Raw genomic sequence first — 17031 nt, forward strand, 5'->3', positions numbered from 1 at the left:
CTAATTTATTATATATTCACAATAATACGCTCAGTAAGTTAGAATCAATGTCCTACCCCTCAGGGGGACTTGTACCATAACAACTATCATCTCACATAGGGTCTAATCACACAAAAATAAGAATGACTATGACCATGGTACTAATATAAAATACCAGTTTATTAGAAAATTATTCTCTTAAAAAACAACATTAAAAAGAGGGTACTGGACCACACACATGAGGGACAAAAAATACCATAGGCTAAACCCAAACAGTGGGCCAAAATCTGAGTATGGAGTCAATAACAATGATACACATCTCCTGAAGGCATAACACCTTTAATAAGTCAGTATCTATGTTCTATTTAAGGTAAGCAAATGCTAGTCCTCTAGTATTATACATAGTTCTAAAGACAATACACCATTAGGTACAGAGAAAAGGGTGAACTACCTGTAAGTTGGCCACACGGGTGAATGCCTAGGCGTCCCTCTGCCCCGTCGCGCGTTTCGCACTGCTTCTTCTTCTATTCATTATATGTTTATTTTTTGTATATGTTTCTGTTTAATGTTTCAATAAAATTTTGTAATTTTTTATGAAGATTTCTCATGGTATATGTTACATATTTGTATAGGTAATTATACTTGGGATTTTCCTGGCTCCTTGTTTTTTTCGTATGATTACTATATTGCTCTTTCAGGAGTATTTCCCATTAATATGGTTATGGTATCTGTTCTGGCATGTATTCATAGTTTGATGGGAGACATGGCCCATCGATGTGATAATTTCATCACTACAGGCTCCATTTATGGCAAAAAAAAGATTTTGTCTGTGGAACTCATGCCCTCTACTCACATTCCCTGATGGCTTTTATATTCCTATTTCTTATTTTCGCATTTGATTGATGTATATCTTTCTTTCCAGGTACGTACATAAGGCTGGAGGAGTATTTATAGCTGATGAAGTTCAGGTTGGATTTGGACGAGTTGGAAAACATTTTTGGAGTTTCCAGTTACAAGGTGAAGACTTTGTGCCAGACATTGTCACCATGGGAAAGCCTATTGGTAATGGGCATCCAATGTCTTGTGTAGTGACAACCAAGGAAATTGCAGAAGCATTTGGAGCGACTGGCTTGGAATACTTTAACACGGTAAATTTGTGAAAAATTTCAAAATTTTGCGTCATTTGAAAGCTATCTATGCACTTGATAAGTCCTTCTATATGGATATTAAATTACTGCTATTGTAAGATACCATTATCGTCCCATATACATATGTAAAGTGTGTAGAATTACAAAGATACTTAAATTAATATACTTAGGATACTATAACTAATAATATTTCATTAAAAACAAACAAAAGCACAGTACAGCCTGTATTCCACCCCATTAGCTTTCATGTATTAATATCTTTTCTATAGAGCAAATAATAATCATGTACACATAGGTCTGTCTAGGGTTGGGTTATACTTTTGAAGGGTTGCTCTAGTCTGTGCATTTCACGAGCGCTCTACTCCCCAGGTCGTCAACTTCCTGACTGCTGGGGATCAAGGCAGGTGCTCCTGCTTCAGTAGTAGTACAGACCAGTGGGATTGCCTTGCAGCGGGCCTGAACATTGGCCTCTCAATATTGCTATATGAGGCAACTTTGCAGCATCGAAAGTGCAGTGGGGTTGAAGCTAACTGAAAAGAGGACCACTGAGCATGTTCAGCCAGTGCTGCTAGACCACGGAGTGAACTGTCCTCTGGACATCAAAACGTAAACAACAGAATATTAAAATTGAAATAATGGGAGAACGGGGGCAAATTTTAACAGAAAGTTATTGCAAAATTGCTTGATAATTAGTAAATTAGTCCATGGTTTCAAATGACCATTATATACAATGGTAAGCTTAAAAAAAAAAACTTTGCATCCCTGAATACTTTTAACCTACAGATATAGGTTTAATCTGCAAGTTAATAGCATTACAAGGCTGTCCAGACACCTTATTGAAAGTGCAATTATTGGGAGAAAATGCACTTTACTCCTCAGGCTTTCAGTCACAGAGGCGTGCCCGAAGAGATTACAGCCACCGCTCAGCACACAGTGACTGGTGGCCGAACATCCGTCCTGGCCCATTCATATAACAACAGTTATTTTACAAGACAGCTCTCAAATAGCAAGTTTGAAAGGCCTCACATGTTGCCAGTGATTATTTTAATCCTTTTTCAGTGACTTTTGGTAAAACTGATCTCTGTAACTTTTGCAGTTTGGAGGAAATCCTGTGTCTTGTGCCATTGGCTTGGCAGTGCTTGATATTATTGAAAAAGAAGATTTGCGAGGAAATGCTACCAGAGTGGGAAACTATCTTGTTGAGCTACTGCAGGAGCAGAAGGAAAAACATCAGATGATAGGCGATATCAGGTAACTGCTCTCTGTAGAAGTGATCTGCCTTGATGCTAAAATAGATTTCCAAAACACCTTGCTGCAGGGCAAGGTCACCAGCTGTCCTTCTCTTGGCCATATTTCTCTTCTCCCTCCTACTTTCCATAATGACTGACTGTGAATGACATAAGTATAGCAGCAGCTCCTCAGTTCCCGAATATGCTCACAAGTGGAATGAATGGTATGATTGTTAGCATCTGGCCGCCTTATAACTATGTTCAGTTTCCTCTAATCCAGAAATGGCAACTCATAATAATGATTCATTTCAGTGTTATATGTTCTGTTCACATGTGAGCATGAGACGCTTCATTCCGTGGAATGCAATGGAAAAATTCCTTACGAATATATATGAGACAATTACTTTGGAAAAACAGCTGGACGTAATTTTCTTTCATTTACGTAGCAGAAACATTTTCTTTGAAAAATTCAACTATGAGCACTATGTAGTCATTCTGAATTCTATATGCCTTGATATGAACTACGTGTCATAATGGTGAATAAATTCACAGCATAAAGAATAAAAAGAAGAGAAGATACTCTGCAAATCTTGATGACAGGATGATCAATAAGGAAGAGTTAACACTTATAGACTAATGGCATATATACCATAAAGATAGAACATGAGGCTAAAAAGAGCGGACCAAGCCTAGCTGGTGCCAAGAACCTGTGTAAAATTGATCTTATATAGAATAGACTGCTGGCAAACAAGGGTATGGCAAGTTGTTTCAAGGGTCTTATAATGAGTGCATACAGGGAAGAAAGACCTCTTAGAACACAAGTCCCAGCAAGATAACACTGTCTTCAATGCTTGTCATTGTCTAAAGGTGCCCAAACAGGTCAGTCAGATATCTGTTGGATAAACTTGGTTGATAACTACAGTAACTTTCATGTCTCTCCCATAGACATAGATGCTCAGCAAGTCTTAATGTATTATCTATTAGGGAGAACAGAGCCCCACACCTCTGCCTGGGGCTCCCCTAGCTGGAGACCAAACAGGCCAGGGATTTGAATACAAATTGCCGATACTTATCTCCCCCCTTGTTTTCTGTTGAGGGAAAGTCAGCAGGCCGCCATCCACATTAGGTGTCCCACAGAAATTCCACAGAAATTTGCAGGTTTGGCTTTCTTTAATCTAATGTGTATCATTAGACTGAAATCTTTGCCCAGTTATTTGCTATAAGTAATCCGGTGTGCTATGAAAAATATAACAAATCGATATGGTCATTAAATCTAAGAACATTTTAGGTCATGAGTCTCATTATGTCGTGAACTTTAATTCAATATCATAAGAAGTGGTTACATGCTTACATGTATTTCTTATAATAAAATAATTTATATATTTATTATACAACCCCAATTCCAAAAAAGTTGGGATCTTGAGTAAAGTGTAATGAAAACAAGAATGCAATGATTGAAATATTTTATTCACAGAAGAACATAGAACACAGATCAGAAGTGGAAAGTTAGACTTATTTCCGTCTCACCTTTCAACTCCTTATATGCGCTCTGTGTTCTTTTGTGAATAAAATATGGTAATAAGATATTTCGAAATCACTGCATTCTTGTTTTGTTTTTTCATTTTATGCAACGTCCCAACTTTTTTGGAATTGGGGTTGAAAATAATTACTCAACATCCAAAAAGAAGATGGGATGCTGTAAAATTATATAAAATTGCCTATAAGGCTAAATAAGTTTACACTGAATCGTTATAGACTACAGTGTATTGTACATGATGGTAAGCTTACCAGCCGGGTCCTCACGCCTGAGTTATGTGCTATTCTGTAATGTCTCTATTGTCTGTACAATTGTAAAGTTATTCAGAATATGTGAGCGCTATACAAATACAAATGATTATTATTACAGTATGTGTTCAACTATAGCCGTGACTATTAATTGCATATAAAACACTTTATTAACCCCAGATTTATACAGAGCAAAGCAATTTGTAATAAGCTCATATTACTATGCATATTACCTTTATGTACTGTAAAAATATACTAAACTATCATTCACTATTCTTTCAGAGGTGTCGGCTTATTTGTTGGTGTAGATCTGGTTAAAGACCGACAACTGAGGACTCCCGCTACAGCGGAGGCCCAGCACATCATATATAAGTAAGTATTTCATTATTTAACAGTAAGGCAAGTCCGTGCCGAGTAACAGTGTCATGATTCAACCATTCACAGTGTCCTATGGACAATGTGAATAACAGCTCTGCCACCATGTGGGATTGAGGGGTTGCTGACCCTTCAGGATTGTCAGTGACAGCTCTACCATCCAATCTAATGCAGAGGTTGATTGACAGCTCAGTTGTCCCTTTTGGCTAGGTCTGTGGGATCTCCTTCAAAAGTCATCCATTCTGTTTGATTACTGGGCTATTCAGCACTGTACTGTTACCTTAGTACGCATTTGTCTTTTCCCTTTGTCTATTACGAACCCTCTTGGTACTGACTCTGGACTTCTTGACTATCCTGCCTCACGGTAAGTCCATGAGTAGTTTCCAGCAGTACAAAAAGCTTATAAAATAGGAACCCTTCCTATCTCAAGTAAAAGTTCACTTAAACATTAGATTAAAGTATATTGCTGGTTACGTGATTGTTTAACGAAAGAACGTTTAACGAATGATTGTAATTCCAACACGAGACTTAATATTTTACTACATAAAGGTAATTACCATATATACTCGACTATAAGCCGAGATTTTCAGCCCATTTTTTTGGGCTGAAAGTCCCCCTCTCGGCTTATACTCGAGTCATACCCGGGGGTTGGCAGGAGAGTGGGAGTGGGGGCTGTCTAGTTATACTCACCTACTCCCGGCGCGGTCCCTGCAGTCCCTGCTTCTTCCAGCGCAGCAGATTCTTCCTGTGCTGAGCGGTCACATGGTACCACTCATTACAGTAATGAATATGCGGCTCCACCTCCCATAGAGGTGGAGCTGCATATTCATTACTGTAATGAGTGGTACCATGTGACCGCACAGCACAGGAAGAATCTGCTGCGCTGGAAGAAGCAGGGACTGCTGGGACCGCGCCGGGAGCAGGTAAGTATACGGGGAGGGGAGCGCTGCGCGATATTTACCTGCTCCTCGTTCCGGGGTGGCTCCGTCTCCAGCGTCCTCTGGCTGTGACGCTCAGGTTAGAGGGCGCGGTGACGCAGTCAGTGCGCGCCCTCTGCTGAGCGTCAATGCTGGAGACGGAGCCGCACGAGGAGCAGGTAAATATTGAAAGCGCCGGCGTCCTGAGCGAAGAGAGGTGAGTATGTGATTTTTTTTTTTATTGCAGCAGCAGCATTATATATGGCACAGCTTTATATGGAGCATCTATGGGGGCCATAATGAACGGTGCAGAGCATTATATATGGGGCACAGCTTTATATAGAGCATCTATGCCATAATGAACGGTGCAGAGCAATTTATGTGGGGCACAGCTTTTTATGGAGCATCTATGGGGCCATAATGAACGGTGCAGAGCATTATATATGGGGCACAGCTTTATATGGAGCATCTATGGGGCCATAATGAACGGTGCAGAGCATTATATATGGGGCACAGCTTTATATGGAGCATCTATGGGGCCATAATGAATGGTGCAGAGCATTATATGTGGGGCACAGCTTTATATGGAGCATCTATGGGGCCATAATGAACAGTATGGAGCATTATATGTGGCACAGCTTTATATGGAGCATCTTATGGGGCAATAATGAACAGTATGGAGAATTATATGTGGCACAGCTTTATATAGAGCATCTTATTGGGCAATAATGAACGGTATGGAGCATCTATTTTTATTTTTGAAATTCACCGGTAGCTGCTGCATTTCCTACCCTAGGCTTATACTTGAGTCAATAAGTTTTCCCAGTTTTTTGTGGCAAAATTAGGGGGGTCGGCTTATACTCGGGTCGGCTTATACTCGAGTATATACGGTACTGATGTTTACCCGATGACAATAAAAAATCCTTCATGGATGAACAATCTTTCATTTGCACGACTTTTGGCCCAAAAAATGAAACATAGTGGATTTAATTACAAATTATGACAACCAGCGATGATTCAGCTGATACAGTTGTTTCTTACGCTTTTACCCAGTCAATGACCATTTTGGTTGAAATTGATCATTTTGATCAACTTTATTCTAATGTTTCTTGGAACATTTTAAAATGTCATAGCCAGTGGATTGTATTTTAATATTTTATCTTTCTGTAATGGAGTATCTCTGCCATTAAGGCTTCTTTTACACTAACTGGGTTTTTTGAAGCCCGTTATTGCGGGCCTTTTTTGCAGGCCGTATTGCCACAATTCTCACGGTCTGCCGCAATAACGGACCGCAAAAAACTAGTGGATCACCATTTTTCGGGTTCCCAATACTATAGCAAAAGTATTGGGAAAAAGAATGGCGGTCCGCAAAACGGGAAGTCACGGTGCACCGCAAAAACAACCTTCCGGGCCGTGCCCATAAGCCATGAAAAAGATCAAGCAGGCTCGATCTTTTTCTACGGCCGTAAATATGGCCTTCACGGCCATATGGCGCACAGCGCTCCGTGAAATTATTGCGGCCCGTTTTTGCCGCCCCAAAGAAATCTATTGGGGCTGCAAAAATGGGCCGCAAAATCACGGCAAGTGTAAAAGAAGCCTAAATGGGAACCTTCCAGCTGATACATGCTGCCAATATACAGATAGTATGTATTAGGCACTGGCTGACCTCAGCCAGGTGTGTTTGAGCCTGAAATGCTGCAGCAATACAGAGAAAAACACATAAAAGTCATCTGGGACTGAGCTGCATGAAGACAGACAGGCGGGTCCCTGACATTCTCCCTGCCCGATTTCTATGGGTGACAAGTCCCTCACTATGTGTGTGCACATAGAGAGACCTGACACTGACAGAGAGTGGGAGAAGAGATGCCACTGGGGAAACTACATGTCCGACTAGACTCCCGTGCTGTTCTTTTCCTCTGGAACAGAGCTTCAGAGTCAAAAATATATGGCTGAAATCGCACAGCCAGTGTCTGATACATGTGCTGCCGTAAATCAGGCAGCATTTATAAGCTGTTGGGTTCACTTTGAAATATATTAGGAAATCTCTATGGGGCTTGCATACTTTAATAAGCATGTCAGGCATAAGGCAAGAAATGTATATTTTTACACTACATAATATTTCATCCTTAGGCTACATTCACTCATCCATGTCTCACAATCTAAGAACGGGATGTGATGCATAGACTTTCCATGGATCTCCTGTCTTCACAGCCTCATGTATATCTACAGAGCTATCAAGTTCAAGCCAGGAGACCTCCGGAGAGTTTGAGCATCATGGTCCATGCTTGGACTGTTAGACATGAATGTAGCCTTATACATACTGAATAATGTTACAACTAACAACTAGTCAAACTTAGTATTCCAGATTTATCAATTTATCTTTATCAATGCAGAAAATCTATATTTACACACTCCAGTTTTATTAAATTCTACATTTATTACCCCACTAACGACTCCTATTGTCCTATTTATCTTCATACTATGAATAACACATGTTTGGTCCCATGACAATAGGCAGATGATGATAATTCAGTAATCAGTTGTTGTCTATGAGAACATCTGGCAAAGGGTTTAATTCAACCACTTACACATGTAGGTAGTAGAATTAATTCCTATTAAAATATATATATATATATATATATATATATATATATATATATATATATATATATATATTTGTAGTATAGATGTTAGTGGTTTAGGTAGCTAAAAAAATTGTATGCACAAGAGTGGTCTTTGGTGCACGCTTGTCGTGACCAAGGGCTCAGAGCACCATTATGCCCCCTCTATATGCATACTGAGCACATTGACATATATTATGTAAAAGCACCCAAGCAACTGCTGCCTGACCTCAACCAGCGGCTTGGAACCTAAACAGTGATACTGTAGGAGCTCAGCCAGGCTTAGCGTCAGTATGCACTCTTACAGAGCACACATTGACAGTGTGGGAGTAGCACATGTCTGTACTCCTGCAGTGTCAGTGTGCTCCAGCTCCTGTCTATACATGGCACTTGGTACTGAACTGCAGGCAACAACCAGCAATGAGAGTGTACACTGACACTGAACATAGCTGAGCTCCTGCAGTGTCGCAAAGCCACAATTTGAGTTCAGGCATCACTTGGTTGGGTGTAGTCAATCAAGTTATGACCATGTGCTTAATATGCAAACTGAAAGGCCTTAATGGTGTAACAAGTCCTTGGTCACACCAACTGTGCACTAAAATTCCCTAAATTGCACACAAAATAAATATTTGTTCTTACATTTAAACCACTAGAATCTATAATACAGGTATGATGTTTATAGGGGTTAAATAGGAACTCTACTGAGCAGCCGATATTACCTCCGATGACCGGGTGTAAAAAGTGCACCGGGAAGAACACCACAGTTCATCACATCTCTTATAGGGACTTCTACTGATTACTGCAGATTGGCTACTATTGAGGAGAACAGGAGCAGATATGCAGTATCCTGTAGCAGCCAAAAAACAGTGTGTGCAGCTGTTGTGCTCTATTATGTACTCTAACTATTGTGCGGAGCTGTTGTGTTCTATTGTGTCCTCTAACTAGTGTGTGGAACTGTTGTGCTCTATTGTGTTCTCTAAATAGTGTGTGGCGCTATTGTGCTCTATTGTGTACACTAAATAGTGTGTGGCGCTATTGTGCTCTATTGTGTACACTAAATAGTGTGTGGCGCTATTGTGCTCTATTGTGTACACTAAATAGTGTGTGGAGCTGTTGTGCTCTATTGTGTTCTCTAAATAGTGTGTGGCGCTATTGTGTACACTAAATAGTGTGTGGCGCTATTGTACTCTATTGTGTACACTAAATAGTGTGTGGAGCTGTTGTGCTCTATTGTGTTCTCTAAATAGTGTGTGGCGCTATTGTGTACACTAAATAGTGTGTGGCGCTATTGTACTCTATTGTGTACACTAAATAGTGTGTGGAGCTGTTGTGCTCTATTGGGTTCTCTAAATAGTGTGTGGCGCTATTGTGCTCTATTGTGTACACTAAATAGTGTGTGGCGCTCTTGTGCTCTATTGTGTACACTTAATAGTGTGTGGCGCTATTGTGCTCTATTGTGCACACTAAATAGTGTGTGGCGCTATTGTGCTCTATTGTGTACACTAAATAGTGTGTGGCGCTATTGTGCTCTATTGTGAACACTAAATAGTGTGTGGCGCTATTGTGCTCTATTTTGTACACTAAATAGTGTGTGGCGCTATTGTGCTCTATCGTGTTCTCTAAATAGTGTGTGGCGCTATTGTGCTCTATTGTGTACACTAAATAGTGTGTGGCGCTATTGTACTCTATTGTGTACAATAAATAGTAGTGTGTGGAGCTGTTGTGCTCCATTGGGTTCTCTAAACAGTGTGTGGTGCTATTGTGCTCTATTGTGTACACTAAATAGTGTGTAGCGCTATTGTGCTCTATTGTGTGCACTAAATAGTGTGTGGCGCTATTGTGCTCTATTGTGTACACTAAATAGTGTGTGGCGCTATTGTGCTCTATTGTGTACACTAAATAGTGTGTGGCGCTATTGTGCTCTATTGTGTACACTAAATATTGTGTGGCGCTATTGTGCTTTATTGTGTACACTAAATAGTGTGTGAAGCTGTTGTGCTCTATTATTTACACTCTCTACATCTGGCCATCGGAGGTGATATCGGCTGGACCCCCTTTTATATGATATCATTAACTTATACTTATACTTATAAGCCACATGACCTATACTAAGGATAGGTCATCAATATAAAAGCAGTAAATGACCTCTTTTAGTACTCAGTTAGCCTATGACTATAGCTTTGCATTTTCTTTTTTCCAGGAAACTATTATAAGACAATTCATGACATTTGTTCCTACCACTTTATTTGTTCTGAATGTTTTATGACTAAACATTTATGGAAAATTAAGTTTAACATAAAAGGAAAGAAACCTAAATATTTCTGTATATTACAGGTTGAAAGAAAAACATATTCTTCTGAGTGCAGATGGCCCCCATAGAAATGTTCTTAAATTTAAGCCTCCGATGTGCTTTACAAAGGAAGATGCTAAGATGGTGGTGGATATTATAGATGAACTACTTACTGGTAAGGACACCGCAAGAGAATAATGTAATGTCAAACCTCTATAAAAAAGAAATATTCCATTCAAAATTATACCTAGGAAGAGACAGCTTCCCAAAGCCCTGAAAAGCAATATATGAATTGAAAGTAACAAAAGTTTCACCGATACATATCATACATATCATATGCATTATACACATAAAGAATGAATCATACATTTTCTTATGTAGCCTTACAACATATACATTTTATAAACATCTCAAGCTCTTCTGCTTTTGAGTTGGTAAATTTATTTACAAAGGCTAAAAGATTAAAGCCAAGAAAAAATAGGCCATGAATAGAGAAGGTGCAGTTCACGGGCCTCTTATCTATGATAAGGTGAAGGTATTATACATGGGAAACAGCAAATCTTTCATTACAGTCAGATGGATGACACTGTCCTGTACGGGAGTCGGAGACTGTACTTGTGTTGTTGACATCTATAATACTTCCATATCTCAGTGCTGCGTCTGTGCACGTCAGTAAAGATAAAGTATATTGCCTTGGATACTGCCAATATGTGCAGCTATCAGCAATGCACAAGGTTAGACAGATTGCATTGGCATTTTCTGTGTCAGGGATTGTCAATAACTGTTTCAGAATTTCTTATTGAGTGTAAGGGCAGACAAACAAATAGCAGAATAAAGGGTCCCATACACATTAGACCAGCAGTGCGCAACCTTTTCTGGTCCAAGGGCCACGCTATCATATTGAACTGCTTCAAGGGCCGCAGTTAGAGGGGTATTACCTTTTGAAAGGTTTATGGAATGTCAAAAGTACAGGTCTAAAGGTACCGTCACATTAAGCGACGGTGCAGCATATAGGCAACGATGCCGATCGCTGCAGCGTCGCTGTTTCGTCGCTGTGTGGTCGCTGGAGAGCTGTCACACAGACAGCTCTCCAGCGACCAACGATGCCGAAGTCTCCGGGTAACCAGGGTAAACATTGGGTTACTAAGCGCAGGGCCGCACTTAGTAACCCGATGTTTACCCTGGTTACCATTGTAAATGTAAAAAAAACAAACACTACATACTTACATTCCGGTGTCTGTCGCGTCCCTCGCCGTCAGCTTCCCTGCACTGTGTAAGCGCCGGCCGTAAAGCAGAGCGGTGACGTCACCACTGTGCTCTGCTTTACGGCCAGCCGGCGCTGACACAGTGCAGGGAAGCAGAACGCCGGGGGACACGACAGACGCCGAAATGTAAGTATGTAGTGTTTGTTTTTTTTTACATTTACACTGGTAACCAGGGTAAACATCGGGTTACTAAGCGCGGCCCTGTGCTTAGTAACCCGATGTTTACCCTGGTTACCAGTGAAGACATCACTGAATCGGTGTCACACATGCCGATTCAGTGATGTCAGCAGGTGATCCAGCGCTGAAATAAAGTGCTGGCCTTCTAGCTCCGACCAGCGATGTCACAGCAGGATCCTGATCGCTGCTGCGTGTCAAACACAACGATATCGCTATCCAGGACGCTGCAACGTCACGGATCGCTATCGTTATCGTTCTAAAGTTGTTCAGTGTGAAGGTACCTTAAGAGATGCAGATACCACTACCAGGACTTTCACGTATCAGGGAAAAGTTGTGATCATCTCCTTCAATCAGTAATCTAGACAGGATGAGACCCTGCACACTGAAGACTATGGTTCTAGTCGCTGGCTGCATTTCACAATTCCCTAACAATAGAATAGTGCAAGTTTCATACGTAGACAACCACCTCACTAACTCACATATACCTTTCTAAAGTACTAAGCAGAGTTCAAAGAACTAGTTTATTGATGTATGGTGGACCCAGTTATGTTAAACAGTGCTTTATCCCTGCTTATCCATCCCTGCTCCTGAGCAATGTGCTACACTTTTCCACTCTGACCTGCAAAGTACTGTATACAGAATGCTCAGGGCCACACAAAATGGCATGGAGGGCTGCTTGTGGCTCCTGGGCTGCAGGCTGTGCATCCCTGCATTAGACTAATGTTGGCTAACTGAGTTGATACTGATGGTTTTGGCCAAGGGTGCAATGTGTACGGGAGCAGCAGCTGACTGATGATTGGCAGAGGTGTTGATCGTGCATGTACAGTTTCAGCCCACCAATTGCATTATTTTCCCCAAGATAAGCCACAAATTGCAGATGGCGCAGTGATATCACTGCACTGCATCACCCAATCTGTGTGCAAGGGAGAAAAGGATCCAGTCCCTTGGATTAGATGAGTACAATTTTTGTGTGGGTTGGCCAAAGATGGCATTCATACTTTTGGAGGTGACACTCAGGGGCATCTTTACTTTTTAAGGGAGCATTAACACTTTTGAAAGGAGGCATTATTAGTTTTAAGTTAGGGTCACACAAGCGTAATATAAATTGGGCCTATTTTCATCCAGAAACGCAGGATGATTATTTTCTCATTTGTCATCCGTGTACACTCAGTATTCAATCTGGCTTTTTTTTCTGTTTAGAGCTTCCTATGAGTCAGAATTGTAATGAATCAGTAAAAATCGGATGCTTTACTGTGGCTTTGAATGGCATCTGATTTTTTCTCAGATCCATTTGACTTCAGAGTGAAATTGCAGCATTTTTTTCACAGACAGATTCTGTCAGTCAAAAGAACGGTCATCAGAACTGCCCCATTGAATAACACTGGTCCGAGTTCTAGCGATAGAAAAACAGATAGCACTCGTCCAATTTATACGGTGGTGTGAGCAAGCCCTTAAGGTGACACTCAGAGTTAGTGGGTGCAACATTTGTCCTAGTCACTGACAACTCTCGATACCCAAGTGATCCATAGTATATCAGAGAACTGACTGCTTTTCTAGACAGAATTCATTGGAAAACAATTCCTATTCTGGATCCATAACTAGGCTGCGAGTGTAGGATACTTGAGACTCCATTTCCATGGATATATCCATGTACTTGTACTCACACAAAGAGATTTCATCGGATAGCTTGACTCGACTGCAGGAGGCATGTATGAAAATTCCAGCAGAAGGCTAGTTCTTGTAGTTATGCACAATACAATAGGTAAAAAGACTTTTCTGAACCAGAGATGCAAAGACATGAGCCTCATAAGATGGCGAACAAACATAAAATGAGTAAGCAGAAGGTAAGGGTTACTGACATCAGAGGTAGGGAGGCAGACAGGGAGAGAGGGAGGACAAACTCATAAAAGGCAATGCAACAGCGGCAATGCATGACAGTTCCTTATTCCCCATTCTGACAGTGTATACAGTTATAACATGTAAAAGTTACATATTATTAACTGAGGAGAAAGTTCAAGGAAATTTCCTTTTGGTTGAGTTTGCCTAAGTCCAGACATTTATGAACCACCATTGCAAACTGATAACATTCTGAGGTACACTAGAATTGTATATTGGAAAACAATGGTAACAAAAACAATTTGTAATTGCTTCCTTGCAGCTTTTGAAGAAGCAACAGGAACAAACAAAGCCATAGCGAATGAACAGTCTGGAAACAAAAGAAAAGTAAGTTGCTAACCTTGCTGATTTTTACCATTGTATCTTTGCAGCAATTTAAATATTATTAGAGGAGATTTCTTATTCAGGCAATGTTCACATCACATTTGACCCTACGTTCAGTGTCTCCCTCTGGGTTTTTGTCTGAAGCCAAGCAAATCGGGATTTATTCGTATGCACTGAGGGGGCCATTGACTATAATGATGCAGACGGAGTCACGGTGTGCTCTGTTGTACATCATTTTTGGCTGTCTACACCTATTGCAGGCACCAGGATGTAGTCTACTATTCTAGTCTAGTCTAGTCTAGGCGTATATGTCCAAAAATGATGTAGAAGTCCTTTGGTCTATGTACTGTATATGCTGTTTAAATGAAGAATATGAGATTGCTTTATGTTGAAGTAGACATTTTAGGCCATGTTCACACAGTGCGTTTTTTACTGCGGAACCGCATCGTTTTTGCCGCTGCGGTTCCGCAGCTGTTTTCCATGCAGGGTACAGTACAATGTACCCTATGGAAAACAGGAACCGCTGTGCACATGATCCTGAATTAAAAAAAAAAGCCGCGCTGAATAGCTGCGGGAAAAAAGAAGGAGCGTGTCACTTCTTTTTTCGGAGCCGCAGCGGTTCTGCACCCATAGACCTCCATTGTGAGGTCAAACCCGCAGTAAAACCCGCAGATCAAAAATATATCTGCGGGTTTTATTGCGGTGCCGAACCGCTGCAGCAGGAAGTGCGGGGAAGCGGACGGAAGTGCGTGGGCGGAGTGTGGCTGCCCCGATCCCACCCCCCCATGCTCCGATGCCCCACCCCCGTGCTCCGATACCGCCCCCATGCTCCGATGCCCCCCCCATGCTCCGATGCCCCCCCCCCCCGTGCCCTAATCTCCCCCCCTTACACTTACCCGGCCTCCCGGTGTCCGTCCGGCTGTCTTCTCCCAGGGCGCCGCCATCTTGCAAAATGGTGGGCGCATGCGCAGTGCGCCCGCCGAATCTGCCGGCCGGCAGATTCGTTCCAAAGTGCATTTTGATCACTGAGATATAACCTATCTCAGTGATCAAAATAAAAAAATAGTAAATGACACCCCCCCCTTTGTCACCCCCATAGGTAGGAACAATAAAAAAAATTAAGAATTTTTTTTTTTCCACTAAGGTTAGAATAGGGTTAGGGTTAGGGGTAGGGGTAGGGTTAGGGGTAGGGTTAGGGTTAGGGGTAGGGGTAGGGTTAGGGTTAGGGTTAGGGGTAGGGTTAGGGTTAGGGGTAGGGGTAGGGGTAGGGTTAGGGGTAGGGTTAGGGTTAAGGTATTTTCAGCCATTTTAACCCTAAAAAACTTCCTAGAAAACACACAGACTCTGCATAGAAAACTGCATTAAAAAAAAGGATCAAAAAACGCATCAAAAAACGCACCAAAAAAGCACAAAAAAAGGACCAAAAAAAGGACCTGCGTTTTCTGCCAAGAGATGCGGTTTCAGTCCTGAAAAAAAAAGGATGGAAATCAGGAACGTGTGAACATACCCTTATGGTTACAATTATCATCTGTTTTATTTATTTAGCACTAAATTTGTCATTAAAACAGGTTTTTGCCAGAATTAAGTACTACCGTGTCCATAGACATGTCATTTTTATCACTGGATCACATAATTTTATAGTGGATTTGCAAACATTCTCATTCCTATATTTCTTTCCTTATGTCCCAGAGTAAGCTATTGTGATAAAAAAGGATTGGATATGTAGAACTTTTATCTTCCCTAACCTTCGATCATCTATCCTATCTAGAGAAAAGCAGTGCCGGAGGTGTCTGTGGAAATGCTTCCTGGCCAGCCTTAAAAAATGCATTTCATTTGATAAAACCACACAGACGCAAGGCGATCTCCAGTAGAAGTCAGTTGTATGCTAGGATGTTCCATAAGGAATGGCAGTAGTCTGAGGAGACCCATTCACATGATGATAGTGGCATAAGCTCATTTGCAGTAATGTCATAATATTGCTCTGACCACCAATATGTAAGGTCGTTTACCATAGATGTGCAACCTCACCTTCATAAAGTTTTTCTCTTTACAGGATGCACATGAGACCTCTAATAATTTACAAGGCAATATTTGCAGAACCCAAGAGAGTGGGTTACACTCAGAAAACCATGCGGTCAGCAACAAAAGAATAAGAACATAAACCAGATGCCAGATTCCTTTGCAGTTTTTAATGCTTCCAATATTGCGATGAAAGCCAGTGTATGGATGGGTAATGGTAGAAATGCATGGTTCTACCGTGATCTGTATTGTATGCGTGCCTGTAATTTCAATATTTCTTATTGGAATGGAAACTATATCCATGTTTTAATGGCTTAAACATATAACACAATTTCACATTTCTGGCTTGGGGGTGGTGCATTATGAGAGTGCAATGCCATCAAATAACCTTTTCATACATATTGCCAAGTTACAATATTTCATCATGTTATCAGGTTTTGCAAATTAATGTGCGGAATTCTTCATTTAGCTATCATGGTATTTGTACAGCTATTTCACAATCCAAAATCTAACCAATAAATCATGCAATTGTGTAATAGGAACAAACGTCGAGAACAAATGGCAGTACTGTAAAGTTCATGAAATCGTATGGAGACTTATTGGTGACAGACTTAACCTAACGTATTGGATAATGATACTATATAAATATAATACTGTACTGTAACTTTTCACTATTACTTATGGTAATATCAATAAACCATTTCATTTACCAGTTTAATTACCCTATTTCTTAGATGTGTATTATTTATCTATCTGCAGCCATGCGTAAAAATATTAGAACAATTAAAATGATCCAATATCAGTATCTGTGAGTGGCAAAAGTATGTGAACCTTTGCTTTCAGTATCTGCTGTGACCCCTTGTGCAGCAATTATTGCATCTACACATTTCCAGTAATTATTGATTAGTCTGGCACATCAGTTTGGAGGAATTTTAGCCCATTTATTTCTACAAACCAGCTCTAATTATGTTATGTTTGTGGATTTTCTCCCATGAACGGTTTCACA

At 40.8% G+C, this 17031-nt stretch overlaps 1 protein-coding gene across 1 annotated transcript in view; it reads left to right on the forward strand.

The window, feature by feature from the left end:
* Positions 1 to 16743, forward strand: part of ETNPPL (ethanolamine-phosphate phospho-lyase) — a 59876-nt gene extending 43133 nt beyond the window's left edge. The window contains exons 8-13 of the mRNA XM_069743866.1: positions 902 to 1127; positions 2224 to 2378; positions 4424 to 4513; positions 10389 to 10519; positions 13945 to 14009; positions 16060 to 16743. Of these exons, the coding sequence (XP_069599967.1) occupies positions 902 to 1127; positions 2224 to 2378; positions 4424 to 4513; positions 10389 to 10519; positions 13945 to 14009; positions 16060 to 16167 (775 nt within the window). The 3' untranslated portion in view covers positions 16168 to 16743. The remainder of the gene's footprint in view (positions 1 to 901; positions 1128 to 2223; positions 2379 to 4423; positions 4514 to 10388; positions 10520 to 13944; positions 14010 to 16059) is intronic.
* Positions 16744 to 17031: the final 288 nt, after the last annotated feature.

This window comes from Ranitomeya imitator, chromosome 1, assembly GCF_032444005.1.
Source record: "Ranitomeya imitator isolate aRanImi1 chromosome 1, aRanImi1.pri, whole genome shotgun sequence".
In the NCBI taxonomy this organism is placed as follows: Eukaryota; Metazoa; Chordata; class Amphibia; order Anura; family Dendrobatidae; genus Ranitomeya; species Ranitomeya imitator.